At 44.5% G+C, this 26,918-nt stretch overlaps 1 protein-coding gene across 1 annotated transcript in view; it reads right to left on the reverse strand.

Moving 5' to 3' along the window:
• TMTC1 (transmembrane O-mannosyltransferase targeting cadherins 1) overlaps positions 1–23,986 on the reverse strand; it is a gene marked incomplete at both ends in the record, with an annotated part of 148,431 nt that extends 124,445 nt beyond the window's left edge. Inside the window, 5 exons of the mRNA XM_084278677.1 lie at positions 6,503–6,709; positions 8,565–8,741; positions 9,855–9,928; positions 11,615–11,792; positions 23,667–23,986. Of these exons, the coding sequence (XP_084134803.1) occupies positions 6,503–6,709; positions 8,565–8,741; positions 9,855–9,928; positions 11,615–11,792; positions 23,667–23,986 (956 nt within the window). The remainder of the gene's footprint in view (positions 1–6,502; positions 6,710–8,564; positions 8,742–9,854; positions 9,929–11,614; positions 11,793–23,666) is intronic.
• Between the last annotated feature and the right edge of the window lie 2,932 nt (positions 23,987–26,918).

The raw sequence follows: 26,918 nt of genomic DNA on the forward strand, positions 1-26,918 counted from the left end.
TGGCCGAATCCAAGGCTTTAAGCACAGGAGCATCTACCTCTTAGATGTTTGTAGACTCTAGCAGAGTCTTCTGGTGGCCTCAGGTGCCATCTGAGCATGACCATAAATATCACCACTGACTGCAGGCAAAGATTTATGTATTATTGCTAGTAAACATTTCCTAAAAAGACAGGACACTGATACTGCAGTAGCTAGACCTATTGCTCAGGCTCACAATGGAAAATGGTCTCAGAGTTCAGAGAAGAGCAAAACCACAGGCCAAATCCACCTCTGCAGTACACCTCCCCAAAGGGAGCTGAACTTCATTCATAACCTAACCTCACTAAATAGCAATGACAGACCCTTCGCAAACCTGCTACAATTAAAAAAAAAAAAAGCTTGCAACACCACAGAAGCATCCCATAACAATAAAACTTTTCTGTCATCTTTCAACACACATTGTGCCTTCCCAGGCCTTGGGACTCAAGGTCCTGCTTGTCTTCTAGGGTGAAATCATGTCATCCTATTCTCAGTTCAATTTGAAACACCAAATTCCTGAGGGGAGGAAAAAAAAAAAAAAAAAAAAACCCCATTGTCACTGACAATTCAGCACGTTCTTTTCCCTCCTTTCACACAGGGACAATCCAACACCAACCCTTGATCACAGCACCACAGACTGGGAGCTTGATTCCTTATTTTCCAAACCTCACAACCCTCAGGAGGTCACCAGTGAAAAAAGGAGGATGGGAAAAGCCCAGACTGGCTCCACTGCTTAATGCCCCAGGTTGCTTATTTTGCTTTACTAACAGCATGGTGTTGGCAAAGGATGGACCTTTTAGACCAGCATCAAGCATCCAGATTTTTATCTTCTTGTGTGTTTGGTCCTGACCAAACTAAACACATTAATAGCCATTACCTTGCTGTTTTTTCAAAGGCATGCAGTGCTTTTTACTGCTGCACCTTGCATACAAACGCAGCCACCGCTGACCTTCAGCCTGCATGAGCACAACTGAGAATGACTTAACTAAAGTGTACAAAAGTCATACTAAATCTAATAGGAAATGCCTTCCTCACACTTCTGTAGCCTGGGCAGTTTCGTATTCTGAGCCATGTCTTGCTAAAAATGTTCCCCTCTGACAAATTCAAGAAAAACTGAAGTTCGCACGCATGAAATCCCCTGCCTGGAAAACTGGTCACACTATTATTCTTCCTGTATCAGTTGTGAATCTAGAAAGCAGCATTATACTGTGTGGCAAGGGGAAGCGTCAGTACTGCAGCTGAGACTCCTGTTTTTTTCAAAAGAAATTTCATGTTAAAGTGGGAATGTGCTACTGCCACCTTGTTTGGTTTTTTTTTTTTTTTAAATCATTGCTATACAAGAATCAGAAATAGAAGCACCCGATGAGGAAAAGCCAAAGCAATACCAAGCAAATGCTATGTAGTCACACATCATGCATACCAACAGTTCTCCCTCTTCCCCCTCTGTTCTTCCTTCGTGTATGGAGAACAGTATCTGGTTCGGCTCAAACCCTGACAGTGCACGCTGCATGAGGACACAAGGAAGATGCATAATGACCTCAACATACTTTTCATCAGTGTATCAGTCTTTGGGCCAGCACAGCTATCCCTGGAATGCACCATGTTCTGCCAGAACGTTTCCCGTTTCCCTTCCCTTGCTACTGCAAAAGGAAACAATGCTGCTGCTGGTTTAGCCATTGGATCACATTTATCCCTCCTATAGCCTTAAGGATTTAGTTGAATGTTGGATCAACAGGGGTTTTATGTCTCGATCCTATAGTGCTAACAAGCAGTGAGCTTCCTCGCTCTCTTTTGTGGATTTAAAGTGATGCTGTTGAGCATATACCTGCTTCTTCTCTCATTCTGTCAGAAAAAAACCCAACCAACAACAGAAAAAACAACACACACCCAAAAAACCTCAAATGCAACAGTTCATGGAAAATGGCAGGATTCAACACTGATTTGTTGTCCATTTGAAGTGAACAGTCTCACCAGCTAAATCACTGAGTATATTATCAACATTTTTTTTTTACCAGCTGCTAGCAAGAAAATTTAACTCTATCCCAGCTGCAAGCAGGACACCTGGTTACCTCATTTCAGTAGTATATGCCATCAGACCCTAAAGTTCCAATAAATTGCATTGATGAAACCTACAGATTCATCCAAACTATCTTATTCCTTACTCCTGAAAGTACCCAGGACTGCAACCTACACATTCACTGGATAACTGAAGACAAAGAGCACATGACAATACAGACATCTCTCTGCACTAAGAATTCACATAACTAGCCCAGTTATTGCTAATTAGACCTATTCCCTTAACTCCTCCATTACATTTTCCTGCATTTTTCAGTTAGCTCTAGTAGCAAGATACAAAATAAATTATCATTAAATAGAAACCTTGTTGATCACAAGTACTTAAAAGTACAGATTAAGCAGTGAACAACTATTTTCTTCTAATGAAGACCTTACAACCAGCAGCCTCATTCACTGAAGCTACAGCACCATGCCAAATCCACTCTGTGGAATATTTTAAATCTTTGCCCCCTCCTTTCTGTTGTGGAAAAGGCCTGCACTAGTCAGAGAAACATTGATTACAGAGAAGAAATTCTGTAATTACTTTTACATATCTGACAGCAGCTTCAGGTTTTTTTCTTCTATCTTTTTTCAGCTATAGCAAGGACTTTTTAAAGATGGATAGTATTTTAATAGAGCAATTGCCTTGAGTGCTTCCTACTTCAAATCATATAACATGCCAACAGCACTAGAGAAAGACCGTGTAAGGAAGTGTTTCGACTACTTTAACCTGTTCTGTGAGAGGAGTCAGCAAATGGAAGTAAGACAATGACTGCAGTCACACATACGATCAGGAAGCAGTGCACAAACCTCCAGGTAAAATGGGTGCCGTTTTTTGGAGTCAGCAAACTGCAATACATGTAATATTGCTGTTCCATATTGCTGTGAGCACGCTCCATGTGGTTGAGAACTGAGAGAATCTCTTGAAGTTACCAGTGCTGTAGCAGCACATTTATTTTTCATAGTCACTAGCAAGCTTTGACATTAGACAAGCAGGCACTGGCCGAATCACCCAGGCTCCACAACGCTGCCATTAGACACAACAAGGAGGATCAAGTAGGGCGGTGAACTGTGAACTGGTTGAAAGAAGTCAGAGGTGTGGTCACTGGGATAGTCTAGCTGGAGATCTGTATCTAGTGGAGTCCCTCAGGGATCTGTATTGGGACCAGTACTATTCAATATATTAATGAGCAATTTGGATGAGGTAAGTGTACCATCAGCAAGTTTGCTGATGACAGGAAACTGTGAGGAATGGCTGACACACCAGAAGGCTGTGCTGCCACCCAGTGAAATACGGACAGGCTGGAGAGTTGGACAAGGAGAAATTTCATGAAATACAACAAGGGCAAGTGTAGAGATTTGCACTTGGGGAAGAACAGCCCCATGTAGCAGTATAGCTTGGGGACAGAACTGTTAAAGAGCAGCATCGGGAAAAGAGACCTGGTGGACAGCAGGATGACCATGAGCCAGCAAGGTGCCCTCATGGCCAAGAAGGCCAGTGGCATCCTGGGGTGTAGCAGAAAGGGTGTGGTTAGTAGGTCAAAAGTGGTTCCCCTCCCTCTCTACTCTGCCCTGGTGAGACTGCATTTGGAATATTGTGTCCAACTCTAGGCCTCTCAGTTCAAGGACAGTTTAACTACTCAGTTCAGTTACTTCTAAGAGTCCAGCGCAGGGCCACCAAGATGATTAAGGGAGTGGAACATCTTCCTTATGAGGACAGAGGGAGCTGGGTCTCTTTAGCCTAGAGGAGACTGAGGGGTGACCTCATTAATGTCTATAAATATGTAGAGGGTGAGTGCCAGGAGGACAGAGCCAAGCTCTTCTCTCAGTGATGTCCAATGATAGCACAAGGGACAGCGGGTACAAGCTGGAGCACAGGAGGTTACATGTGAACATAAGGAAAAAATTCTTCACTGTGAAGATGGCGGAGCACTGGCACAGGCTGCCCAGAGAGGTTGTGGAGTTTCCTTCTCTGCCGACATTCAAAACACGCCTGGATGTGTTCCTGTGTGACCTAATCCAGGTGATCCTGCTCTGGTAGGGGGGTTGGACTAAGTGATCTTTCAAGGTTCCTTCCAGTGTCTAACATTCCGTTATCACCCGCCTTTATCCTGCCTTCAGACGTAACAGAAATTCAGGAGAGAAAGACTAGCTAAGAAAGTCGCCAGCAGTTTTAAAATAAGTTTCTTTTATAGTAGCATCCATTAACCCATCCCAGGCTTTCTCCCAAGGCTCCTGGGCACAATTTTCCACAGATATGTGGCAGGAGACTTCCCTCGAGGGCACTAGGACCAAGCCAGCTCTACACTTTGCGCACCCCTCAGCAACCCATTCCGCAACAGTTTCTTGCAAGCATGTTGCACAATCAGTGTCTTGAAAAGAGAAGCTGAGTGGCTTATAGCATGAGAACCCCTTTTTGAAAAGGAAAGTAGCTCTGTGTATGCAGAACTTGATTTGCCATCTGCAGAAATCCTTTACAACACTTGAAGAGGCAGCTGCTGTAAAGCAAATGCCAGTTGGCAGCGCATACGAGTTCCCTCTGAAGCCATTCCACGTGCACAGTCCCTCCAACGCAATTTCTGCAGCCTCTTCTGAAGAGGCTGGAAAAATCCAAGGCTGTAAAAAAGGGACATTCCCAAAACAGGAGGCAGAGGGAGGGCGTCTGTAAAAAATATAAAGCAAAGGAAGGGGGGGAAGAGGAAAGAAACAAACAAAAACCAAGATGACCGAGAAAGACAGGAGACATTTTTTTATAATTATACCCTCCACCATAGTATCCATTAGGGAAAACAAACAAATACAAAGAGAATAAAAGCACTGAAAGAAACCTGGGCAGAGCAAAGGCCAGGAACAGCACCTGCTGTGCTCAGGTTACTCCTCCCCACCAGGCCACAAACTGTGGAAGCAAGATGCTTTTGCACAGACCTAGCATATCAGAAGGAATTGGGGTCACCCACACTCTTAATTTTTCTACTCATCTGGGGATACAGGAGAAGAAATCACTTCAAAAAAATATTCAGCAGCTGTTCCTAATGGCTAGAAGTTTCCATGCCAGAGCAGCTACCACAGACCCACTCCAAAAAGCCTTGACTTTCACCCCATTTCTGTGTCACAGGTTCACACCTGGCTACCCTTCTTGCTAAAAACAAAACAAAAATCCCAACCATTCCAAAAGACAGACCAATCAGACAAAACACCTGCAGAGCAGAAGTTCTTGAGTGGGGTGAACTGTTTAAACTACAGACAGAGAAACTAGACTGACGCAAGAAGTTACAGATCCCATGTGATGCCTATGTGCCATCAATACTGATGCAGCAAGAAGATTATTTAAAAACAAACACATACAATGCCACCACCAAACAAACAGCTGCTACTGCACTAACAAGGGGTGTTACGTGGGAATAAAACACTCCCTTTCCAAGGTTTCAGGAGTGCTCTATGGGGCCCATTCAGGTCCCAGCCATTAAATGATCAAGGAACTGCACCAGGTAACTCCTGATCTATTTAAAGATTAAAACACTTTAAGAAATAGGTACTGTGGGGCAATTCACTATTGCGGGTCTCCAAGTTAAAGTCACACTGTCAGCGCGTAGTAATCAAAACCAGAAGTCAGAAACAAAGGGTGAGCTGGGCAAGGGCAACCAGGGAGATTGTACAGAGGTCAAGGATGAAAGGAAAAGAATAAAACAAAACACTACATCACACTCTGGCAGAGATCCATAGGGCGGTTGCTGAGTCACATCCCTTGAATACTCTTACTGAGTGCTGTTCCACAGGAATAAAGGCACCAAGCACTGGTCCCATACCAAAGCGTGGCCTTGGAGTCTGTCCTTCCTTCCCAGTGAACACGCTAAGAACTGCTAGACATGACCAGTGAAAATCACTGTTACTGACAGAGCCTGGCTCTCACCATCGTGTGTTCTTATGCACAATGCAGAAGTGGACATCACGTTTAATCTCATATATACAGATCTATATATACATATCTACATGTAAGTATATCCATGTGCAGAAGTTATACCTACAAACGTGCGTATATATAGATATATGGCACAGTCACATAGTACACTGCTTGCACTGCACTCCCCTCACTTCAGGCATTATCATATCCATGCACTCTTGGGATTCAAACAAGCATTTCAATTTTGTCTTTCTCCGTGCAAAAGCTGGGAAGGGGAGCATCACCTATCAGCTATATTAGGACAGAAACTGAGGACTGTCCATGCTCAGATATTCTCCTCTTTCAAAACCACTTTGATTCCCTCCTCTTTCCCCCCATAACACTCCTTCTACCTTCTCACCTCCCTTTCCACTAGCATAAGAAAACTTAGTGTACATTTCAGGATAAAAAAGGCTAAAACAAAGTCAATGACTTGACATTTAAGATGCAAGCGTAAACCACAACAGAGCAGCAGGCAGTCAGCCGTACCTCCACATGGCCCACATGGCTTTGCTGGGCACAGAAAGGCCACTGCTCCGCTGCTCCTCAGGTAATGCTGGGTGGTAGGAGCTCCAGGCGCCCCGGTGAGCCAAGCGATGCTTCCCGTTCTCCCTACCAGCCGGAGGGACTTGCAGCGAGGCAGAGGGAGAACCTGCAGGCTGACGGGTAGGTCTCTGGTGGATACCCCCATTTCTCCTGATTACGCATGCAGAGAAAAGGGAAAAACAAAGATAAAAGGGAAATAAAAGGATTTAAGGATATTTCTTTTTCACTTTTACTTATCAAAAGGTTGAACATTATAAGAACAGCACAACATGGTACCTAACTACAGCAGACAACATTTTATTTAATCCAAAATACAAAGTCTCTGTGTGCTGGGAGGACAGGATTTATTAGTTCCTAACTACATCTAGAGGAAAAGACACAACAGCAACAGAAGATGAGCACTCCTATATCAAGCTGTTCTCCAGACCTCTGGTTAGATGGGAACACTGCAAGGAAGGATATGGTCCTATTTCTATTTTTTTTTTCTGCAGAAATAATTGGTCTTCTGCCTCATTTAAACAAAAACGCAAATCTCTACAGGCTGAAGGAACGAGCAGGAGGAGATGAGGTTCAGCAGTGTGTAGAGAGCTGCTGTTTTCATGCTGCTCCCTAAAACAATCAAATACAATCATAAAATCCTGAGCAACACAAAAACAATACATGCAACCAGAGCAAATATGAAGGTGCAGCACATCTGGACTACAGAGCTTCATTCCTGCAATCTAAATAACTGCCACATCTGGGCAACTGGATGCTTCTGAAGCAAAGAAATCACTTGAACTTGGAATGTGAAGCCCTGGGAAGGGGGAGGGCATAGACTTTCCCGATTAACATTTGCATTATCTTTAGCTAGGCAGCTCCTGGAACCACAAGTGTTAGCAAGCAGACTGGCTCTCAGTCCCCAACATACTCCTCGATGGCTACTTGCCCACCAGTTACGCTGCTGTGAATTACTCATCCAGTCAAAGGAGGAAAAAATCCTCTGCCAATCCATCATACCTACCCTCAGATTGTGACTGCTGTTAGAGGCTTTGGGGGGGAGGGGGTGGCAGGCCTGACATGTGGTCCATCCCCAATTAACACCTAGAGGAAGGGCTGAAATGGAAGGGAAGCCAGGATGCTCCTGAAAAAGGGAAATCCCTCTTCTCCCTACATTTGCTGCTGTAGCATCATGCCAGCTCTGGCGCTCCCTGAAACCTTCTGGGAGCTCATTTAATACATTACTGCAGAAACATGAATTCAGAGTCCTTTTTAGAGCCTGTGGTGCAACAGCAGTGGGAACTTGAGAAGTGATGGCAGAAACAAGACCTCATTCTCAATGGCAGCAATCTCTTGTGTTCCCTCATCAACGCATCTGTACCAGGTGTTGTTTGGGAAAGAAGTGGATAAAACCCAGCTTCTATCAAACAGAAGATTTCTAACTTTTAATGGAAATACAGAATAGTATAGTATAGTTATTTGTGACACTAAGTGGGTGAAGGATACAAACTTCAAAGTACTTGATTTTTCTCCAGTGACTCCTGAGAGCCGTTAATTGATCCAATCATTCTGGAACTGGCTGGATATTTTCCCTCTTTTTTTCCATTCTATAAGGACAGAGAGGATCAAACCTGATTTTACAACTAACCATCATCTGGTATTTCTACAACCAGGACATTGTGACCGAGTAATCAAGCAGACACTGTGAATGGAGAGTTAAGCCAGAGAAATTTAAAGATGTTGATGCTTCGGTCGTAACTCCCATGGGAACAATAAACATTAGTCTTGCCAGAGTGCACTGAGCATTTCAGAGATTGTTTCTTCGCATCTGGCATATCTACCCATCAAAATGGATCAGGCAGCAACAGAGTTAAAAAAACCCAAGAAACCCCACAGAATCAAACCCCAGTGACTTCCAATTCAGCAGGGCAAGTCCATCTCCCACAGTGCTATATATAATAATACGTATTTTGTGCACATGGGTGGTAACACTTGAAAAGCACAGCGAGGAGAGCAGGTTACTTACAGTTTGAGTCCATTGCAGGAGAGGGAAAAGAAGTCATAAACTAAGCAGACCCCAAAGACAGTGACTCCAGTTTCTTTCACCAGCATTGCACAAGTCCCAAGGAATAAACTAAGCAGCAAAAAGAATGGGGAGGCAGTGGGAGGGAAATGTTCCCCAACATAAAGCTGATCCACACTCCTGAAAAACAGATTTGACAAATACTTTAACTTGTATGTTATTTTCATGTTTACTACATTCACACATTGAGGCACTCTTCCTTAATTTCTTAAGATCCTGGCAAGAAGAGACATGACCAATCTACCCTGTTCACTGATAAATGAAGAGGCTTGGACACAGAAAGGGAGAACACAAATTTTGAGAGGTATACCAAGGATTTGAGCAGAGGAGAAAAGACTCAGAACAGCCAGAGGAAGGCAGAGTAAGTACAAAGACGGAAAGGACAGGAAAACACCTGCCTTCTGTCATCCTGAACACACATGCTTGCTTCCCCTTATGCAATAAAACACACCATGCAAGAAAAAAAATTCCTCTATCCCACCCACACTACCCCAGAGCAAAAACGTGTCCTAATCATTAACAGGCTGGACAGGGACAAAAGGGAGTAAGGCAAGAACGAACAAAAATCACACAACCGGATTTCTGCAGGGTCACTAACCCACTTTACACTTTTGAAACCCTCCAAGAGGAACAGCACTGCAGATTTACAGCAGTCATCCCAAGAGGGATGTAAGCAGTTTTGCCACACAGCCACAATGACACAGTGCAATTCCTAAATGAAGAAACAATGCAAAAGGGGAGAAACCCCATCCCTATACATGCCTGGTTAAGATTTTAGGACACACACTAGCAAATGGTGTCAAATTTTCATCTGAAAAGGATGACTAACAGTCTAAATGCAATCCTTAACTATCCCAGACTGGATATTTCAGAGTGCCACAGCCACAGCACATATTTCAAAGGCAGATGTGTCTGTCTCTCTGTATGCTGAGCTAAGAACAATCTGCCTTCGGTTGAAAACATTTCTTTATCATTTTTAGCTCTACAAGCCCTCCTCTAATGTATGTCCAGCTGCACTGTCAATGGAAGAAGGCACCTTCAAGGTTGACTTTTTTAATTATTAATTATTTGTTCTCACAAAAGCAGGGGCCAGGGTGCTTACACACAGAAGTGCTAGGAGAAGTACTTCAACACAACCAACAACCACAAAAACTAACAGGTTTCCTCTTTTTCTCCTCCTCAGATTACAGCATCTCATGATATTATCACACCCAATAACAAAAAGACCCATACCTATTATAGGAGAGAAAAGCCAACAGAAAGAGCAGGCAGGCTAGGACATCTGCTCTGCCTACTATACCTGTTACCTAAAAAGAAAGAGACACACAAGTGTAAAAATCACGTATATGAAGACATGTGCATTCAGCGACTGTTTCATCAATCCATACTACCCGCTGCAGTTTTCAGTTGTTCATCTTTTGGTTGTTGCCCTCCCTCAATGTGGTGAGACCTTATTTGGCTAATGTAGGATATGCTCAGTTTTGCCTGCTGCATTTCTCCCTTGGCGAAACAAATGAGTAAGCCAACAGATTAGTTCCTTCACCTTCATATTAAAAATGTATTTAAAAGGTTGCATAGAGAAGTGCCAATTGTAGGGACCTCTTATTTTGTACAGTAAGGCTCAAATGAGAAACGCATCTGACAACCCACAGCCGAGACTTGTTAAACACAGACAAATGCAAGAGCAACTCCTTGGATAAGACTTTTTATATAGGAATGAGTTAATATATGAATAAATTTTATCACCAAAAAGCAAGAGAGTGGTATGTAATTTATTCTCCTTCTGAATAACCTGAGTTTATGACAGTCTCTTACATATTAATTAGATCTTTTTGTAGGAAAAGGAATACTGAAGAATGTATAAACACTCTTTTTTCACAAACTATTTCAATATTCCATTTAATAAAGATCTAAAAATTGCCCAGAAAGGAAATAAAAGGCCCTTTGAAATGTTGCCTCTTTTGAGATTACATAATTAAGCTATATTCAGCACTTTGGGTATTGGGGTTTTTTTAACCTTTTTAAGTTCTGACCAAGACAAAAATAAATTCAAAGAGTGCCTCTTCTAAAACCTCCCTTACAATATAAAGCTGTGTTATCAAAAGGAGCCTAGCTGATTAGTTCACGCAAGACAGCGCAGGGAGCAACTGTAAAGCTTGTGGCTTTTTGTTATTAAGGTAATCTCTCCTCAAAAGTTCTCAGCCATGACAGCTGTTTCACTCACTCATTTACAAAGGCTTATAAGGAGAGTGTGTGATGTCAGTGGTATCTCAGCTAACAAGCATATTTCTTTTTTTTAAGTTCAGATAGCTAAATATTGCATTTCTTTCTCAAAGGGAGCAAGACTCATTTTATCTAAAGTACTTCTCCAAGCTAACAGGCTGTGGTTTTAGCATGACTGTCTTAAATATTTCCTTCTAATGAACAGAAAAACGTCCAATTGGAGCTGTTGTTCCATAAGCTTACCATTATAATTAAGCTAATAAGCTTTTTTCTGAAAATGATACTCCTAGCTTTTAATTGAAATCAGTATAAATTAAACCATGGGTCATATCACCTCTGAGAGATGCCCTCCAGAATATATACTGCCTCCACTTTTTCCCCCTTAAATTGATGACTACAGGAGATGACTGAAGGTATGTAACAATGTCCCAGCAGGAGAGTGCAGCCTCACCAAGGTCTTTTTGGTTTCAGAAGACTTGACATTTACATCAGCTGAATGACTGTCCATTTATTCCCAGCATCGGTGATTAGGACTGTCAATTAGAATTTAGTGCCAGAGCAAAAGAGTGGCAACCAATAATACACTTTTTTCTTAATGACTCCTACAGATTATTTTGAAGAGGAGTATATTCTCACCTTTGCTCCTCCACCGTAAAAATCACAAGTATCATATTCTGTATGACTCAGGGGTTTCTTAAAAAAAAAAATGTTTAAGCATGCATTTATTTTTAGCATTTGTGTCACCAGGTTTTTTTGTGTCACATACTTACAGCCTCAGTGTGAATGGGATGCACAGCAAAGAACAGCGCCGTGACAAAAGCAAGTCGACAGTCCTTGAACACAGCTTTGTCACAAGTATACATCAGCACAAGAGTCACTAGACAGTGTAAAATTACATTCACTGCATGGAAGTAGAAGGGGTTCATACCAGCCAGCAATATATTTAACCTGTAAGGAAACAGAACGGACCCATTACTAGACTGGAGAGCTCTTCCACGTAGTCTAAGTCATGTTTTTAGCCTGCTTGGCAGTCTTCTAACATAAGTCCTATTAAACTAATTAATGAAAATTATTCTGAACTTCTAGTTTATCTGATTAAAGAGGAACTGCTTCCCCAATTTTTAAGACACACGGTTGAATCTGGCAGTCTTCCTGACACAGAGATGGAGGAGGCTTGTGCCCCAGAGCCTAGTATGGTTGGCTGCAGGGAGACAATGTCTCTGCTTCCTTCGCGGCGAATAACACCATCCGACACCAGAAGCTCAGCACTTGCTCCGTTTCCCTGTTGGCACCTTCTACCCTTGTTTCAGCCACGCAGCAGCTTTACAATGCGAGTAGTTACTTTCTGTGGTGGGCTAGATGCTTTTGCTTGGGTACAAGCAAGACAAGGACTCGCTGAGGAACTGGAGCATCTGCTTGGTGTTACAAGCAGATTTATTCTTCCCATTTCACTTTCAAAATACTTTCACATACCAAAGGTTAAGTAATGATTTAAATGCTTTACTGACATCAGAACTACACTAAAAGGCTGGCCTAATTGTTAGCATCATTTTTATAAGGACACTGATGTTAAAGATAAGTTAGCTAACATTACCCTAGACTCAATGAGGCAATTAGGGTTCGTTATTTGTCTTGATCATAAAAAACAAATATAACAAGATGTTACAACTTTTGTCTTGCAGCACGTATTAACACATTTCCTGGTCACTGCTTTTTACAGCCAGCTTGCTTAACAGCTGCTGACAGGCTTTGCCTTACACACAGTTGAAGATAACTTGATTCTCTATAGAAATAACTGCTTCTGTACATTTGGACAAATATATACACACATGCACATATCCATGGTGGCTCTGTCTAGGAAAGACTCCATATCTGAACAAGGAATTTGGAAGTACTGATGTTAAAGGACACCTATAGAACCAGAAATAGACAAGACACACAGTGAAAAAAACAAAGCTAAATATTTTGCATGCAGTTGCAAACAAGTTAAAGGGACAATAAACCCTCCTGTGGTTACTAACAGACTCAAGGTCTTCTATGACATACCTGATGCAGCAGCAAAGCCTCCATTGTAGCTGTTGCTACAATGCAGTCACTTTAGGGTGCTGGGGGTTTTTTGTAAGACAGAAGAGGTGTGGTGCGTCCATGAGGGCCACACAATATGTGCTTTTTATAAATGCTTTCTACATTCCTTACACATAAGTGACAGAGTGCTACCTATCCTGGGCTGCATCTTGCAGGTCAATCTAAATTTACAAGTCCAAGAGACTTGTGCATCCCTGTTCTGCTCATGCTGGACTGCCTGTGGAGGCAACAGCCAAAACCCAGAGAGTTTGGGAAAAGTGAGATCTTATTATGACTTGACTTTTGCCTTCGAAGTCTAGGTTGATGCAGCTACACTTTGACAAGACATCAGTCTGTGTGATTCAGAAATACATGAAGAGTTGGGCTTTTTCTCCCCCCACCCCCGTTTCTCCTGCACACAACTTCAGGGCAGCAGCATATATCACTTTCCCTCATTTTTACCAACACGGACTGACAAACTACACCAAATGGCAGCAACAGACACCCAAGCCAGAGTTTCAGCTGTAAATATCCTGCAATTGCAGAAACACCCAAGCCTTTACATTGTTTTCATCGTGCTGCAGGGACCAAGGGGCAGCACAGAGCCACCATACCCCAAAGGAGCCAAAGGTCCTGTTCAGAGGCACCTGCTGATGTGTGCAACAGCAAAGACCACCTGCAGGGCACATTATTTGTACAAGTTAATCTTTCCTAGCTGTCAATCAGCCAGATGGAGCACAGTCCTCAGCTCTGTCCCAACCCAAATGCCAAAATGTTCTCTGGCAACCACATTTCTGGAGAAAACAGATGTGGACAGGTGAGGACAAGAACTGCTCAGGCTATCAGGCAATACAAACCCATGCACCCAAATGTGAGAAATTCTCATTTACTGATTTGGTAGAGCTGTGAGGACCAAGCACTAACACCACAGCACCTGACAACAGGCTTGAAAAATCTCACTAATCCCATGGATCACATCTGCTCCTGCAAACAGGCCTACCCCAAGAGAGGCAGAGCCTGGTTAGGTACAGCTTTTCCTGCCCCCATCAGGTCACCTATGCCAAAGCCAGGGTATGTGCTCTTCACAGCTATTCTTGGGGTCAACATGAAGCCAACAAGGCTTGTATACTGAAAATTACCTTGTGTAAATTATTGAAAACAGCTATGTATAAGCATCAGCCTCACAGCTTGGCCATTCTCCTTTATTCTTCAAAATAAAATTAAAAAAAGAAATAAGGCAGAACTAAACACAAACATAACAGTGCCATAGGATTTAGATGAGCCTTCCATTAAACAACAAAATCTGACTGCAAGCACGCCTCAGTATAGGTTTTAAACACCATCTTTGGTGGTCCGTGAACATTAAACACAAAATGTGTGCAGATGCAACATTCACACCAGTGTTTTTTGCTGCTAAAGCTCTTTGTCATAAGAAATTAGGCCACGTAGCGATGAAGGAAACATTCTTTTGTCCTAAAACAATCCCAGCAGAATGATTTTGAACTGTTAGCAGTGGTTAAGTTTATCGAACATCAAATGGGTAAACATATCTGGGGTTCTGAACAGCTCTAATCCAACTGACAAGAACTTTGCAGAGCTCCCCAGTACACTCATTCACCCATGTGGAAAAAATGCAGCCTACCATGGAAAGGTAAATTTGCTCCATGGTGGAGCAGCTTCTGGGCAAGAGAGCGGGAAGGGATGGATAAACCAACAAGAATGACTTCTCACTTCTTAAAGTTTAATACCCTTGCAAAAATTCAGTCTTGTCTTTGTTTACTAGCAACAGCATTCTCATGGAATCATGTAGTAATTATACATGGTCTATAGCTCAGTAAACAAAGTAGAACAGAGATAGGAATCTCAAAATTAACTCCAACAGAGTGTTCACGAACAGAGGCTCAGAGGCAGTAACTGTACTCCGTTACAGAAGAGCTTTGTCCTTATGTTTCCATATCTGAACTGGCTCACCAGCTGGGAAAGTTTTCTATTTCAAGTCACAAGCCCAAAAGACACCAGTACTACCAGCATTTCTAGTTTGCCGCAATTGAGGGGCTGAAGACCTTAGATACTTCTGCATGAAGATTGTAACATTTGTCAGAGCTAAAGCACAACTTATGAGGTAAGTGTTATGGCTTTGGTGGAGCACACATCTAGGTGGGCAGATGCTTTCTGAACTGTCTGCTTATCAAACCAGAGAGGTGTTTGAAAATTGTATGCTATAGATTTGGGGCTGAGTACGGCAAGTGATGCTCATAGGAATAGAGATGCCTTGGATTGTGGTGTCTCTTTCAGATAAGGAGATCTTTCCTTAGGGGAGCTGCCCACAAAACACTCAGATAAGAGTTTTGCATTACTTCAACACCTTTGCTTCCATCAGTTCCTGGAGGCAAAGAGTATGCCAAGCCTCCCAGAAGTGGTCGGTGGTAGTTCAAATTGCAGAGGCCTGGGAAAAAGGAGGGGAGGAGCATGCAGACCAAGGAGCAGTCTCTCAATAGTAAGTGACATCTTCTAATAGAGCATCACCCAAGCTACCACCATAATAAAGACTCATTACGGATATCTGAGCATTGATCTCATGCCCTGTGGGGACAAAGAAGGCATAGTCTTTGCATCCAAATGTTGCAGCATGTGTGTGGTTTAGCGTGTCACAACCAAGGCAGAGCACTGCCAAAAATGCAAGCCCAAGCAGGAGGTATGCCAAAATAAGAGGTATATGCCCTAACAGAGAAACCCCTTGATTTTATAAAGGCTAATGGAGGTTTTCTAGTAACAGCAATACAGCTTGCTACTTACAGCAGCTTTCCCATTCAGCCCCTCTCCACTCTATGAAAAGGACTTGCATAGCTCTGCTCTCACAAAGACTTTCACAGGTACCAGCTGTTGGAAGTCCAATGAGTAGAGCTTGCAAGAGCTCTCCAGCAGAAAGGAAATCACACTTGTTATTAAAGGAGTAATCAACATCTATCAACACCCCCAGTTAACCCTCCCTTTTCTGGTCCAGCCGTCTCATCTGAGGAATGGGATTTGTAAAGCAGGGAACACCTGCACCATGGCACAGGCACTCCAAGCCACAGGCACTTACTCCTCCTCTACATAAGTGGCCAGGCAGGGACATGTGTCCTTGGGTGAGCAACTCCCTGTACAGAAGGCCTGGAAGTCGTGTGGGATTCGGTAACTTCATCTTCATGGACCCAGAACTAGAGGGGGCTATGCCACGTCAGTATGGGCTCACAGACAAATCCCATCTGTATCCAGTTACAGTATATAATCACCAGCACCCCCAGGCTCTAACATAGTACTTTTTATCCACTTGTATACATGAAGACTCATTCAACCTTTAAGGCCTCTTATGATTTAATAATATTATAAACCATAATTGGAGATTTTCTCTTTTTATAGACTTTATTATTATCCCTGGGCAGCTCTTGTTTAGCTTAATCTGTTTTATTATTTTCAAAAGACTAACAAAAAACACAACATCTTATGAAAGAGAAACGCACAGGATAATAATGGTAATTTGTTATAGCAAGTAACACTTAATGGAAAGTCTCAGAGCATTCCACACCTCATAAAACCCCCACAGTTTTTATGGAGGAAGGCTCACATTCAGATTTATATAAATTAATCTAATACACAAGGATGGATTAAGTTTTCAGTAATCCTTCCTTCCTTTTGGAATTGTGTGATAGAAGTGACACAAACTTCATGCAAACCAATGCCCGATTTCAGTATGCAGTGGAATCTCCTTATAAACCCCACAGATGCATCTACCACATGCCAGGAAAATGAGCATTTGCACTCCAAAACCGGTGCAGCTGCATCAGTGGCAATAACTGTTAGAGCTCGCTGTGGAAACAGCTCAAAGATTAATGAAAAGCCTGTAGCAGTTGAAGAGAAAGCAAGCCCAGCTTGCAGCAGCGTTCCTGCAATGGCCGGCAGAGGCCAGGAAGAGTCTCTGCCACTGTGCAACAGCACTGTGTGCCAACAGTATTTTCATACTACAGTACAATGCCTCAGAATTAAATGGACAAGAAGGCTTAAATGGCTTGTTACTTGATGTGCTGTAATGGGGACGGGTGAGAAGACAGAGGCACTGTCAATTCCCAAGCTATTCCAACTCCCTTTGAGCACAACAGCCACCGCTTACAAGAGTGTTAGTTAAGTGCTGACATTCAAAGCAGGTCATTGCTTTCCAGCACGTTTAGGAAAAGAACACAAGAAATCACAATTAGACTAGGAAGCAGCAGATACACCCCAGTAGAAGCTTCTGGTGAAACCCTAGGAAGTGTGGTTTGACAATCATTCCTGTGTTAAGAACACCAAAAGCATCGTTCAGGCAGCTTTTGATTTGTCTCTGTAAAATGGCCTTAGAAAATGAAAAAAAAAAAAAAAGCCAGATGATCGCAATTTAAAAACTGACAAACCACACGTCACTAACCAGGTTTGGAGCAAAGGAGCATTCGCCTTCAAAATTATTCTTAAGTATCATCTCAGCAAGAGTGGTGCCCTGAAGGAAAGGAGCATCACCCAAAACTCCTTAGCAGCCATTGAACGGTCCTCTTCCAAATGCAGATTAAGAGATTAGATGCATTCAAGAATATAGCTTGGACAGTTGTTCATCAAGAAAAGAAAACAATGCTAACAGATATCCAGACTAAAGTTATTAGACCTAATGAAGACAGTATCTCAAAACTAGGTACTAGAGCCATCCACCAAATTTGAAGTAACTTTGGTAATCTGTCAGCTCAAGATGCAGACCATGAAGGAAGTGCCATTTTAATTTATACAGAAGTAAATTAAAAAAAAAAAAAACCAACAAACAAGCATACTGAGTATAGCCTTCCCCCCACCCCTTCTTTCTTTAAATTTCAGAGACAATAAATGAGAAAGCGCATGAAAGTGGTCAGAAAGAGTGAGTAAATGCAGAGAAACGCCTTTAGCTAACACCAGCAGCAGCCAGAGCACTTTATTTTCAGGGACTCTAAAGGGTATTGACAGGGATGCTCCTCTGGGGATGAAGGTTGGTCAAAAGCTGAGCCTTTTAGGTAAAAGAATACAAAAGAAAATTAAGGGTGACATTGGTGCAAGAGGAGTAGGATGCCAGATGAGAGAAAACCCTCAGGAATTGGTAGGTGTTAAATAGAGATGAAACACCACTGAAGCAAGCAGCAAATAAAGGCGTGACTGGATTCATGTCAACCAAGTCTTTTCAAGAGAATCTGCCCAGCTCTTTTAGTGAACACTTCCCTCAAAATAAATGGCTTTTAATTCAAAAGACAGACAAATTTTATTGAGTATTAAAGACAGCAAAAACGTCACAACAAGGCAGAAGTCTTGATGTGTTTTGTACACGCCTCTTCTCCTGAGCAGATCCTCACCTTAGGGCTTGGCTGCAAGCAGCACAGACACCCTCCCCCTCCCCACCCCCAAGTCAGGTCTGCACCCTCACTCCCCAGGGCAGACAGCTTCCCCCAACCCTCCCTGTAAGTCCTGTACTCCTTACAGAGAGTGCAAACAACCCTGCCCACCCCCCTAGAGAAACACAGCCCAAACGTAGGACCAGAAAACACCAGCCACCTGCTACAAACACGACATTGCTACATGAATTCTGTAGATCTTTAAGTGTGAGAAAAATCTGATCTTTGAGGCACACACCCCCTCTCCCAGACCTGAAGCAGCAGCAAGGCACTCTGCTCCAGGTCAGAGTAAAAGCTTATGTGCCTAGTCTACTCCAAGCATAACACAAGCAGTCTGATAAAAGCAACTGCCTCTCTTCACAAACTCCACCTCACCTGATGTGGCTGCACCAGTATTACATCAATTTAACAGCAGGCATCACAGTATCAGTATGGAGAGTGACTGCTATAGCTAGGGTAGAAATATTAGACTAAGCTGTACAGAAGAAATACTGACACCATCTTAAACATTGTGATATTGCCCTAATATAGATGAACAGAGTGAAGAAAATACTTGTGCACTGTGTATTTAACCTGACACATTATAGCTCCACTATATTACCCTGTGATGTCAAACTGTAATATAGCATTAAATCAAGAACAAATAAAAATCTAAAGTCTTCTTTTATTTCCCTGGGTTGTTTTGGGTTTTTAAGCTCCCTGTCCTTGAAACTCATGCCACCAATACAGCTGAAAAAACAGAAAGATCAGCTCTAAGCAACTAGATAGATCTGCAGGGTGGCAGTGAATTACTGAATTAATCCTCTCTTTGGCTGCATACTTACATCTAACCCAAGCTCACAGTCACTAGAGGCTTTGATCCAAAGCCACTGATAGTCAAACCAGGCTCTCGGTGCCCACACAAAATATTAGATTGTTGCTGAAGGGTCCTGTTTACTTCCTAGGCACATACATGCCCAAGCCATCACTACCTTGCAACCCAGGCAGGAGAACAAGCAGGTCAGCCATTCTGCAGGTAGTAGCTGAGTGCTGCCAGGGCCTTTAAACTTATCTTTTCCATCTTTTTTTTCCCCCAGCCAGAATACTAGGAGGATGGGTCTGTGCACAAATCACATGTTTAAGTCTCTTCCAGTGGGGGAGTCGACTTTGCCTTTGACAGCCTGTCTCTCTCAGATCCTATCCTCCTGGGCCACCAGAGCCACCCAGCAGCAGCATCGGTATGGGCTCCCTTGCACCATTCCCACAGAGCCATGTGCTTTCCCAGGGAACGTTGACTTCCACCTCCTTCAAAAAAGGCCAACAATCTCCTGTGCTTCTCCACCCACTGTCAATCTCTTGAGTCTGTCACAGCTACACAGCCTAAACATACTCTGACCTTTTCCTTTTCACAGTCTTTTTGTCCCTGGCAGCTGTTACCTGAGGCACTGCCTTCACCAGCATCTGTCTCAGCAGCAACCTCCATCCAACACCAACAAGGCTAAGCAGGCAGGACCTCCACTTCTTCAGAGTCTTTGCCCCACCACCTGAAAATCTAGGAGGCTGCCCTCTGTTGAAGGGTCTTTAAACCATGGCAAGGGGCAACTTTCCAAAGGGTTCATCCTCACAACCTCCTACTACTGCACACCTTCAGGTTGAGTGTTGCTGACTACATCAAACCTCCATCACCTGTTTATTGCTAGGGTGAAAATCTATCTAAATGGGGATCTGACAGACGAGAAGAAAAAGAGAGAGGGAGACAGCTCTGAGGATTGCACCTTCTTCTTCAACAATATTTTTGCAAAACCACTGGAACCAAGGAATAACTGAACTTCTGTTAGTGGACTCAAGGTGTAAAACAGAAAGCACTCATCTTAAATATAAAATCCTGAGTGAATTACAGAACTGGCTGTGCTTTTTTGGTTTGGGGGTTTGCTTGGGGTTTCTTCCCTCCCTATCTGCCACCTTTCATCTTCACATTTTATACGGAAGACACCAATAAATAGTATATTCTGAGTCCTAAAGCCACCTTTAAGAAGCAGCATACTGAATCATTTCTTGGGACAGACATCTCCAAGTGACAGCACTGGAGAAGAGACCCTGAAGTAAGTTCTTCCTAAGGACTATGCCAAACCACTGTCTACCATCTCAGCTCCCATGCAGATGAGGAGTTGTGCTGTACCCATCACCTCACAGTTACCTGCATACAACAGGAATGTTTCTGGACTGACTAGTTTTAACACTCCTTTAATAGTATCAGGAGAAAAGGCGAGAGACATTCAAAGACACACAGCAAACATGATTTAATTCAACAGCCCATGTGCAGGCTTTTTCCCCACCACCTGATATTAACCTACACAAAACAATGCAGCAGGTCTGTGAACATTTTAAGTATTTGTAAATGGTTCCAGTAACACAGGCCACTCTTATTTTCCTCTGATCATACATACTGACAAATCCAGTTTGAGTAATGTAAAAATCCTTTTGCTCTTTTCACTGTTTGGCTTCAGAGCATTAGTCTACTGGAATGAGGACTGTCATTTAAGATTTCAATACATCAGGGACACTGCGTTACTGTTACAGAAGTTCAGCAACGTCTGCTTGAGATTCCTGACAGGTGGGTGGTAATTTTTTTAAATTGAGATCATTTCAAGATTACATAGCATATATGTAGGGTATGTTCAACCTAGTGAAGAGTCCACAGAACATCAGGAGCCCTTCCTCTTACCTTCACAGTCACGAAGAACAAGAAAGAGACTAAGACAAGGTTTCTGTAGCATGACGGATCTGTAGGTATAAATTTCATCCCCCCCTTCACATCTGTTCTGTACATACAATTTGGAGATCTCCCAGATTTTTAATCTTAGTACAGCAAGACTCAAAACCAGTATTTCTAGATTAAAGTTTCATGCAACATACACAGGCAGGCACACAGAATCTGCTATTACTGAAATGCCTTGGATTTGACCAAACTAGTACAACAACAAACAAAAAAAACCCACACCAAAAAAACCCAAGCAAATAAAAAAAATAAAGAGACCAAAATAGTTTGGTCCCCACCTCCCTTATTTAGCAATATCCTGCAAAACATATCACACATATTTCTTTAATATCTTAAGTAGATGCACTAAATTCTAACAAAACATTATCAAACAATGTTCATTTCCATTCTGTTGCAAGTCCATTTCTATGGAGTGTTTTACAACCAACAGAGTAAAGCTTTTTTCCTTCTGCAGGAGGGCAGGAGGTCCCTGCAGCCTCTCTGGCAGCACTGGGTGTGGACTATACATTCCACCCAGATCTGAACATCTTCTGCTGACACCCAACTGGCAGAATTGAAACAGGAAGAATGTGGAAACTGGAGGGCTGGAAGAGTATTTGAGGGCAGAGGAAATAATCTTCCTTTCCCACTCCAAATGCAACACCAAGTGGTAAGCAAATGACTCTGCCTTTGACCTCTCTATCTTAACTGCATGGTTATTATAAGCACTTAAAGATGAAATCTCGCTCACAAAACTAGTCTTACTAATTTCCAAAAAGGACTAGATGTGATTTTCATTATTTTTAAACACACCCTCTCCCCCCCCCATTCAAACAGCAAAGGCAAAACCACTTGGAAGTCAAGACATATAAACAGGAACCAAGGCATTTAGTTTCCATTCCAGTATTAAAGTTTCAGATCCTTTTGCTGATTAGCATAACATAACCTTAATCCTGCAACCTGATCTAGGAGGCCAAGCCAGGCACCAACACCACACACAGCACAGTCAGTGGTAATACCTGTCAGCTCGCTCCCCTCTCATGTTACCCCCACACATATTGCTGGAGGAATGGATTAATCAGATGATTCCCCAAACTGCAACAGTTTGTCTGAACACGCAATGGAGAAGACACTCTGTGTGCATGAGGCCATCCACCCCTGCCCATGGCTGCCTACATCCCCTTCTCTCTCTACAGAAGCCTGCAAAGAGCCCCTTCAGAGAGAAAGTACAGAACCTGACCTAAACAATCCTGTTTACAAGTACATGTGGTTGAGTTTTGTTTTACCAGGAATACTCCACCCCATGCCCACTCAGCTCAGCTTCCCTGAGAGCCAATAACTGATTACACTCAGCTCCAAGCCCACGCATAGAAGGGGAGAGCGGGAAGTGCTCCATGGGAGTGCCAAAGGGATCCAGCATTCCCCAAAACTACTCTTGCCTCACAGAAACGCAAAATTTTCACACAGCTCCTCAAATGTTGTTTATAAAAATCAGGTATTTTAATGAATAGGAACAACATCTCCTCCCAGCATACTTACCACAGTCTGTACAGCACGCTCCTTATGCCTGGCTTGTAGTGAGCAGCTACAAACAGGACCCCAGCGCCAAACATAGCCCAGCTGCACTACGTCTGCAGCACAGCTCCCCACAAACACTATTATTTTTATACACTAAAACATGGCAAACATTCACCATCATTTATGCTTCACCAGATTAAGAGGAGAACAAGCTAATGGGAAGGATAGCAAACTATGAACTGTAACTAAGCTATCTGCTACAAATCATTCTCCTCGGGAAGACACAGGTGTCCAGGTTTTCCTTCTAGGATTAACAATCAGTTATTTTGCCGCTACCCAACTTCTCTTTATGCCTGTGCGACTGAAAGCTCCTTGTCAGCACCTCTGCCCAGCGCACAAGGAATATTTGAAGCAGAGGAGGCTGGCGGAGAACTCCGTGAACGACATGAGAGGGTTGCAGCCGACAGCCCGGCTGCAAGAAACGCAGCGGTACCCTCGAGCTCCAGCTTAGCATTAAAAAAAAATTAAAAATAAAGGTAGAGATGACTATGGATCTGCCTCGAAACAGCACCAGGGAAGTTTCTGGCACGACCGTTCCATTGCAGGGAAAAGTACCAGAGATGAGAGAGGGAAAGTGTAGGGGAGGAACTCGAGAGGAATTCAATCTGAACACCCTTCCCGGTCAGAAAAGCGCTCCGAAAAACTCGGCTTTCCTTTTCACCCGCCGGCAGCCCGAGGAAGAGGCGCCACCTGTTCCAAACGCCCAGGAAAGCGGGGCACTTGCCGGACAGCGGAAGGTTTTCCTCCAGAGCGGCTCCTCATCATTCCTCTTCCCCAGGTAACTTCCACTGGGCCGGCCCGCGGGACCGGCCCGGCAGCAGCAGGCGGCCGAAGCTGCCCCCCGGGCACACCCCGTGCCATGCAGCTCCGGGCAGAAATGCTGAATCACGAAGCCGAGGATGCAGGATCTCCCCCTGACCCCTCACCCGGGGCTAGCTGCCTCCCCGCGGCCCGGCTCGGCCGGACACGAGTCTGGCAGAGGGACTGGGCGGCTGAGGAAGAGCCGCGCCGCCCGGCACTTACTTAAAGGTGAGGATGCAGAGGGGCCGGTAGGACTTGTGGCTGGTGTTCTCGGACATCCGTTTGCCCCAGAAGTCGTTGGCGAAGGCGGTGGCTACGGGGGCGGCTGCCCTCACGTCGGGGTTGTTCACGATGGCCCAGACGTCGTCGTGCACGAACTCGCCCCGCAGAGAGTTGCCGTAGCACAGGGCACACAGCCCCGCCAGCACCGCCACCGCTGCCGCCCCGCCGCGCCGCCCGCCCGCCGGCGGCTGCGGGGACGGGTAGGGGGGCGGCGCGCCTCGGTCCCGACTGCGGGAGCCCAGCGCCGAGCCCGTCACCATAGCGCGGGTGCGGGCCCGGGGCGCCGCGCTGGCTGCCCCGGCTCCGCCGCCGCGGCGCGGGGAGGCAGCGGCGCCCGCATGGTGCTGGGCGGGGAGCAGGACCGCCGCCGGCCACTCGCGCTCTACCGAGGCGCTGCCAGACCGGCTGCAAATAAACAGCGACCGCCTCCCTGAGCCATCCCTCCTCCTCCTCTTCCTCCTCCCCCCTAACCCCCCGCCCCGCACGCATGCTCCTTGCCGCACTGTCACGCCCGCCGCCACCTCAGCCCACTGGCTGGGTGGCTTCTGCCCGGGCTAGTCCCCGCGCACCGGGGAGGGACCCGCTCCTGGCACGGCACGGCACAGCACGGCAGAACAGTACCCAGGCGAAGCCGTGCTGTCCGTGGGCGGGGTGCACTGCGGGGCTGAGAACGGAGTCCTGCTGCGGCCGGTCGCCCCTCTCACTCACGGGAGACAGGTGCGAGGCAGCCTTGCCTGGTGCCAGAGCCCCCCCCATTCCCCCGCGGGCATCCCCACCCCGCCACGGCCGGTCATGACCGGCCTCACTGCGAGCCATGCTCACCTGGGACACGGGAATGTCCCAGCTGGCTCCACGGTGGCCTCCATGCTGGTCCGCCCCATCCACGTGGGTCTGCAGCATCCAGAGTGTGCAGGGTCATCCAGAGTATCAATGCTGCTCCATCACATACACATTGCTGCGCACTATAGATGCTGATCTACACCATCCGTGCTGCAGCATCAGCTGTGCCCAACAGTCCCCACTGTGTCCTGCTGGCAGTGAAAGAGTTTTGGTGCCGTGGAACTTGTTTTCTTTACCATGGTCCATCACCTGTTCCTCTTCCAAAATCACCTGAGAGCTGCCTTCTCCAAAGCATTATTCTGATGACTGCAATGTGTCCATCCCCTCCCATACACCTCCCATACACCATACAACTACCAAAAACTTCCACTTAAGAAAAGGTTGTGTTCAGATCACCTTCTCAGTCATGTGCAAAAGATAGGTGGCCATGGCTTTTTCAGAAATCAGAAAAAAAAAAAGAGTCCATTAATGCTTTTTACCATTTAAATAAAACTTTCTGCTTCTAACCAAGCAAAGAAACAACATATCTCAGCCAAGGAGCTTGGATTCCATTAGGTGAATGACCATGCTGGTCATACCCTGAATTTGTTCCTGAAGATACGGTGTGCATGGTTCACCGCCAGCTGTGTGTGTGTGAGTGAGTGTGCCTGCATGCCTGCATGCATGCCTGTGTGTGGGAAAAAGTGGAACAGAAGCCATGAAGGGTTCACACAGATTGTCCGGGGCAAGCCCTCTTCAGGAATGCTTATCCCCCCCCCGCCCCCCCCAGCATATCTGGCACGTTGAGTGATCTGGTATTTTCCAAGGACAACAGAACAGGCTTTTCAGATGCACTTTTGTCATCGCTAAAAATAACAGTTAACTCCAAGTAGGACAGTGTGTTTACATCCGGGACAGAAGGAAACTCCACCAGAAGCAGGGTCATCACTCAAACTTTCCCTTGAAGTGGCAGATGACATTTTGCCAGTTGGCTTGCCTGAGCTTTCCCCACAATGGGAGAGCATTCCTTGTGACATGTAGCTCAGCAGCCTAAAGGGATGTCAGCAGTACTGCTGATGTGACCCCAACAAACCCAACCCACCCACCTGGGACTCAGCAGGCTGTCCCTTCCAACAAGACCTGCACTATACTTCATGTCCAGCATGGACCAGGGTCCGCACAGCCTTTCTTGCTGATGTCTTTCAGCCTTCTGTCCTTCTTCATCACAGGTGGGGGCAACTTGCCAATAGCCCACTCATGCCATGAAACAGGGCCCAGAGCTGCCATCAGGCAACCCAATGTTGGGACAGAGGCTGGGTGTCTCCGTTTGTTATCCAGGACTGTGCTGTGTCACAAGTCCCAATCCACCCTTTGAGCTTATCTAGTTCACTACAAAAAATGCAGAATTCTAAAATGGTAAAAAATGAGGTGATAAAGCACCATTTTCTAATGAAGAGATTTGCTGTCGATATCTTGAGAGGAACATACACAGCCATATAACATCACATAGTACAACATACATATTCTACTGAATAAATAACATTGTTTCCTTTACAGATCTGTGATTTTCCCTTTGCTTTCACAACCCACCATGCTTAGTAACCCTTAAAAGCAGGGGAAAAAGTATGTCCTCACTTTCTTTAGGAGGGCACAACACTGGCTATTGGCTTTCTTCTGGCACAGAAACCTAGTGTTTGCAAGGGAGAAAAACCTAATTTATTTTCTCTTCTTTTTTATTTTTTTGTTTAATGTGGTTACTGTAATGCTATACACAAAGTGTAGTTAACACTGTTTTATCAACAAACCATGGCTTTAAGAGAAGAAAATCTATTCTCACTTCTCCAAGACAGACCAGATCTTTCCTTTCTTCCCTCAAACAAACATCTGAAAGGGACAAAGCAATACTGCAGTCAGCCACGGAGGAAGACCCATTCTTCACTCCAAGACCTGTTGAAATACAGGCACATATATAGTCCTCTCCTTTTGATCCACAAAGGGAAACATTACCTCATCATGCAGCAGTCACCATTGCAGACTGAATTCAAGATGTTGTCTATTGCTAGAAGTCCTGACCATCTATAGAGAAACCATTACCAAAAATTTATGATTCAGAGAGCAGGAGGACACACACTGAATGCTGCTGTATATTGGGTCTGAAGTCTGTATACAGTCTATATGCAGTTGTATACATAGGGAGAGAGGAAAGAGAGAGAAGAGAATCCTGCAATGGGATGGTTTGCTCCAAAGCCACTTCCAAAAATATCTGGACTAATAAGATTTCCTCCTCCTGCAAGCCTTGATTCTTTCTCTACCTAAGGTAGCCATGGCATCACTTCTGAAATGTAAAGCCCAATTGCTTCTCAGAAAAGCCCA

This window comes from Gallinula chloropus (assembly GCF_964237585.1).
Source record: "Gallinula chloropus genome assembly, chromosome: 1".
Classification (NCBI taxonomy): Eukaryota; Metazoa; Chordata; class Aves; order Gruiformes; family Rallidae; genus Gallinula; species Gallinula chloropus.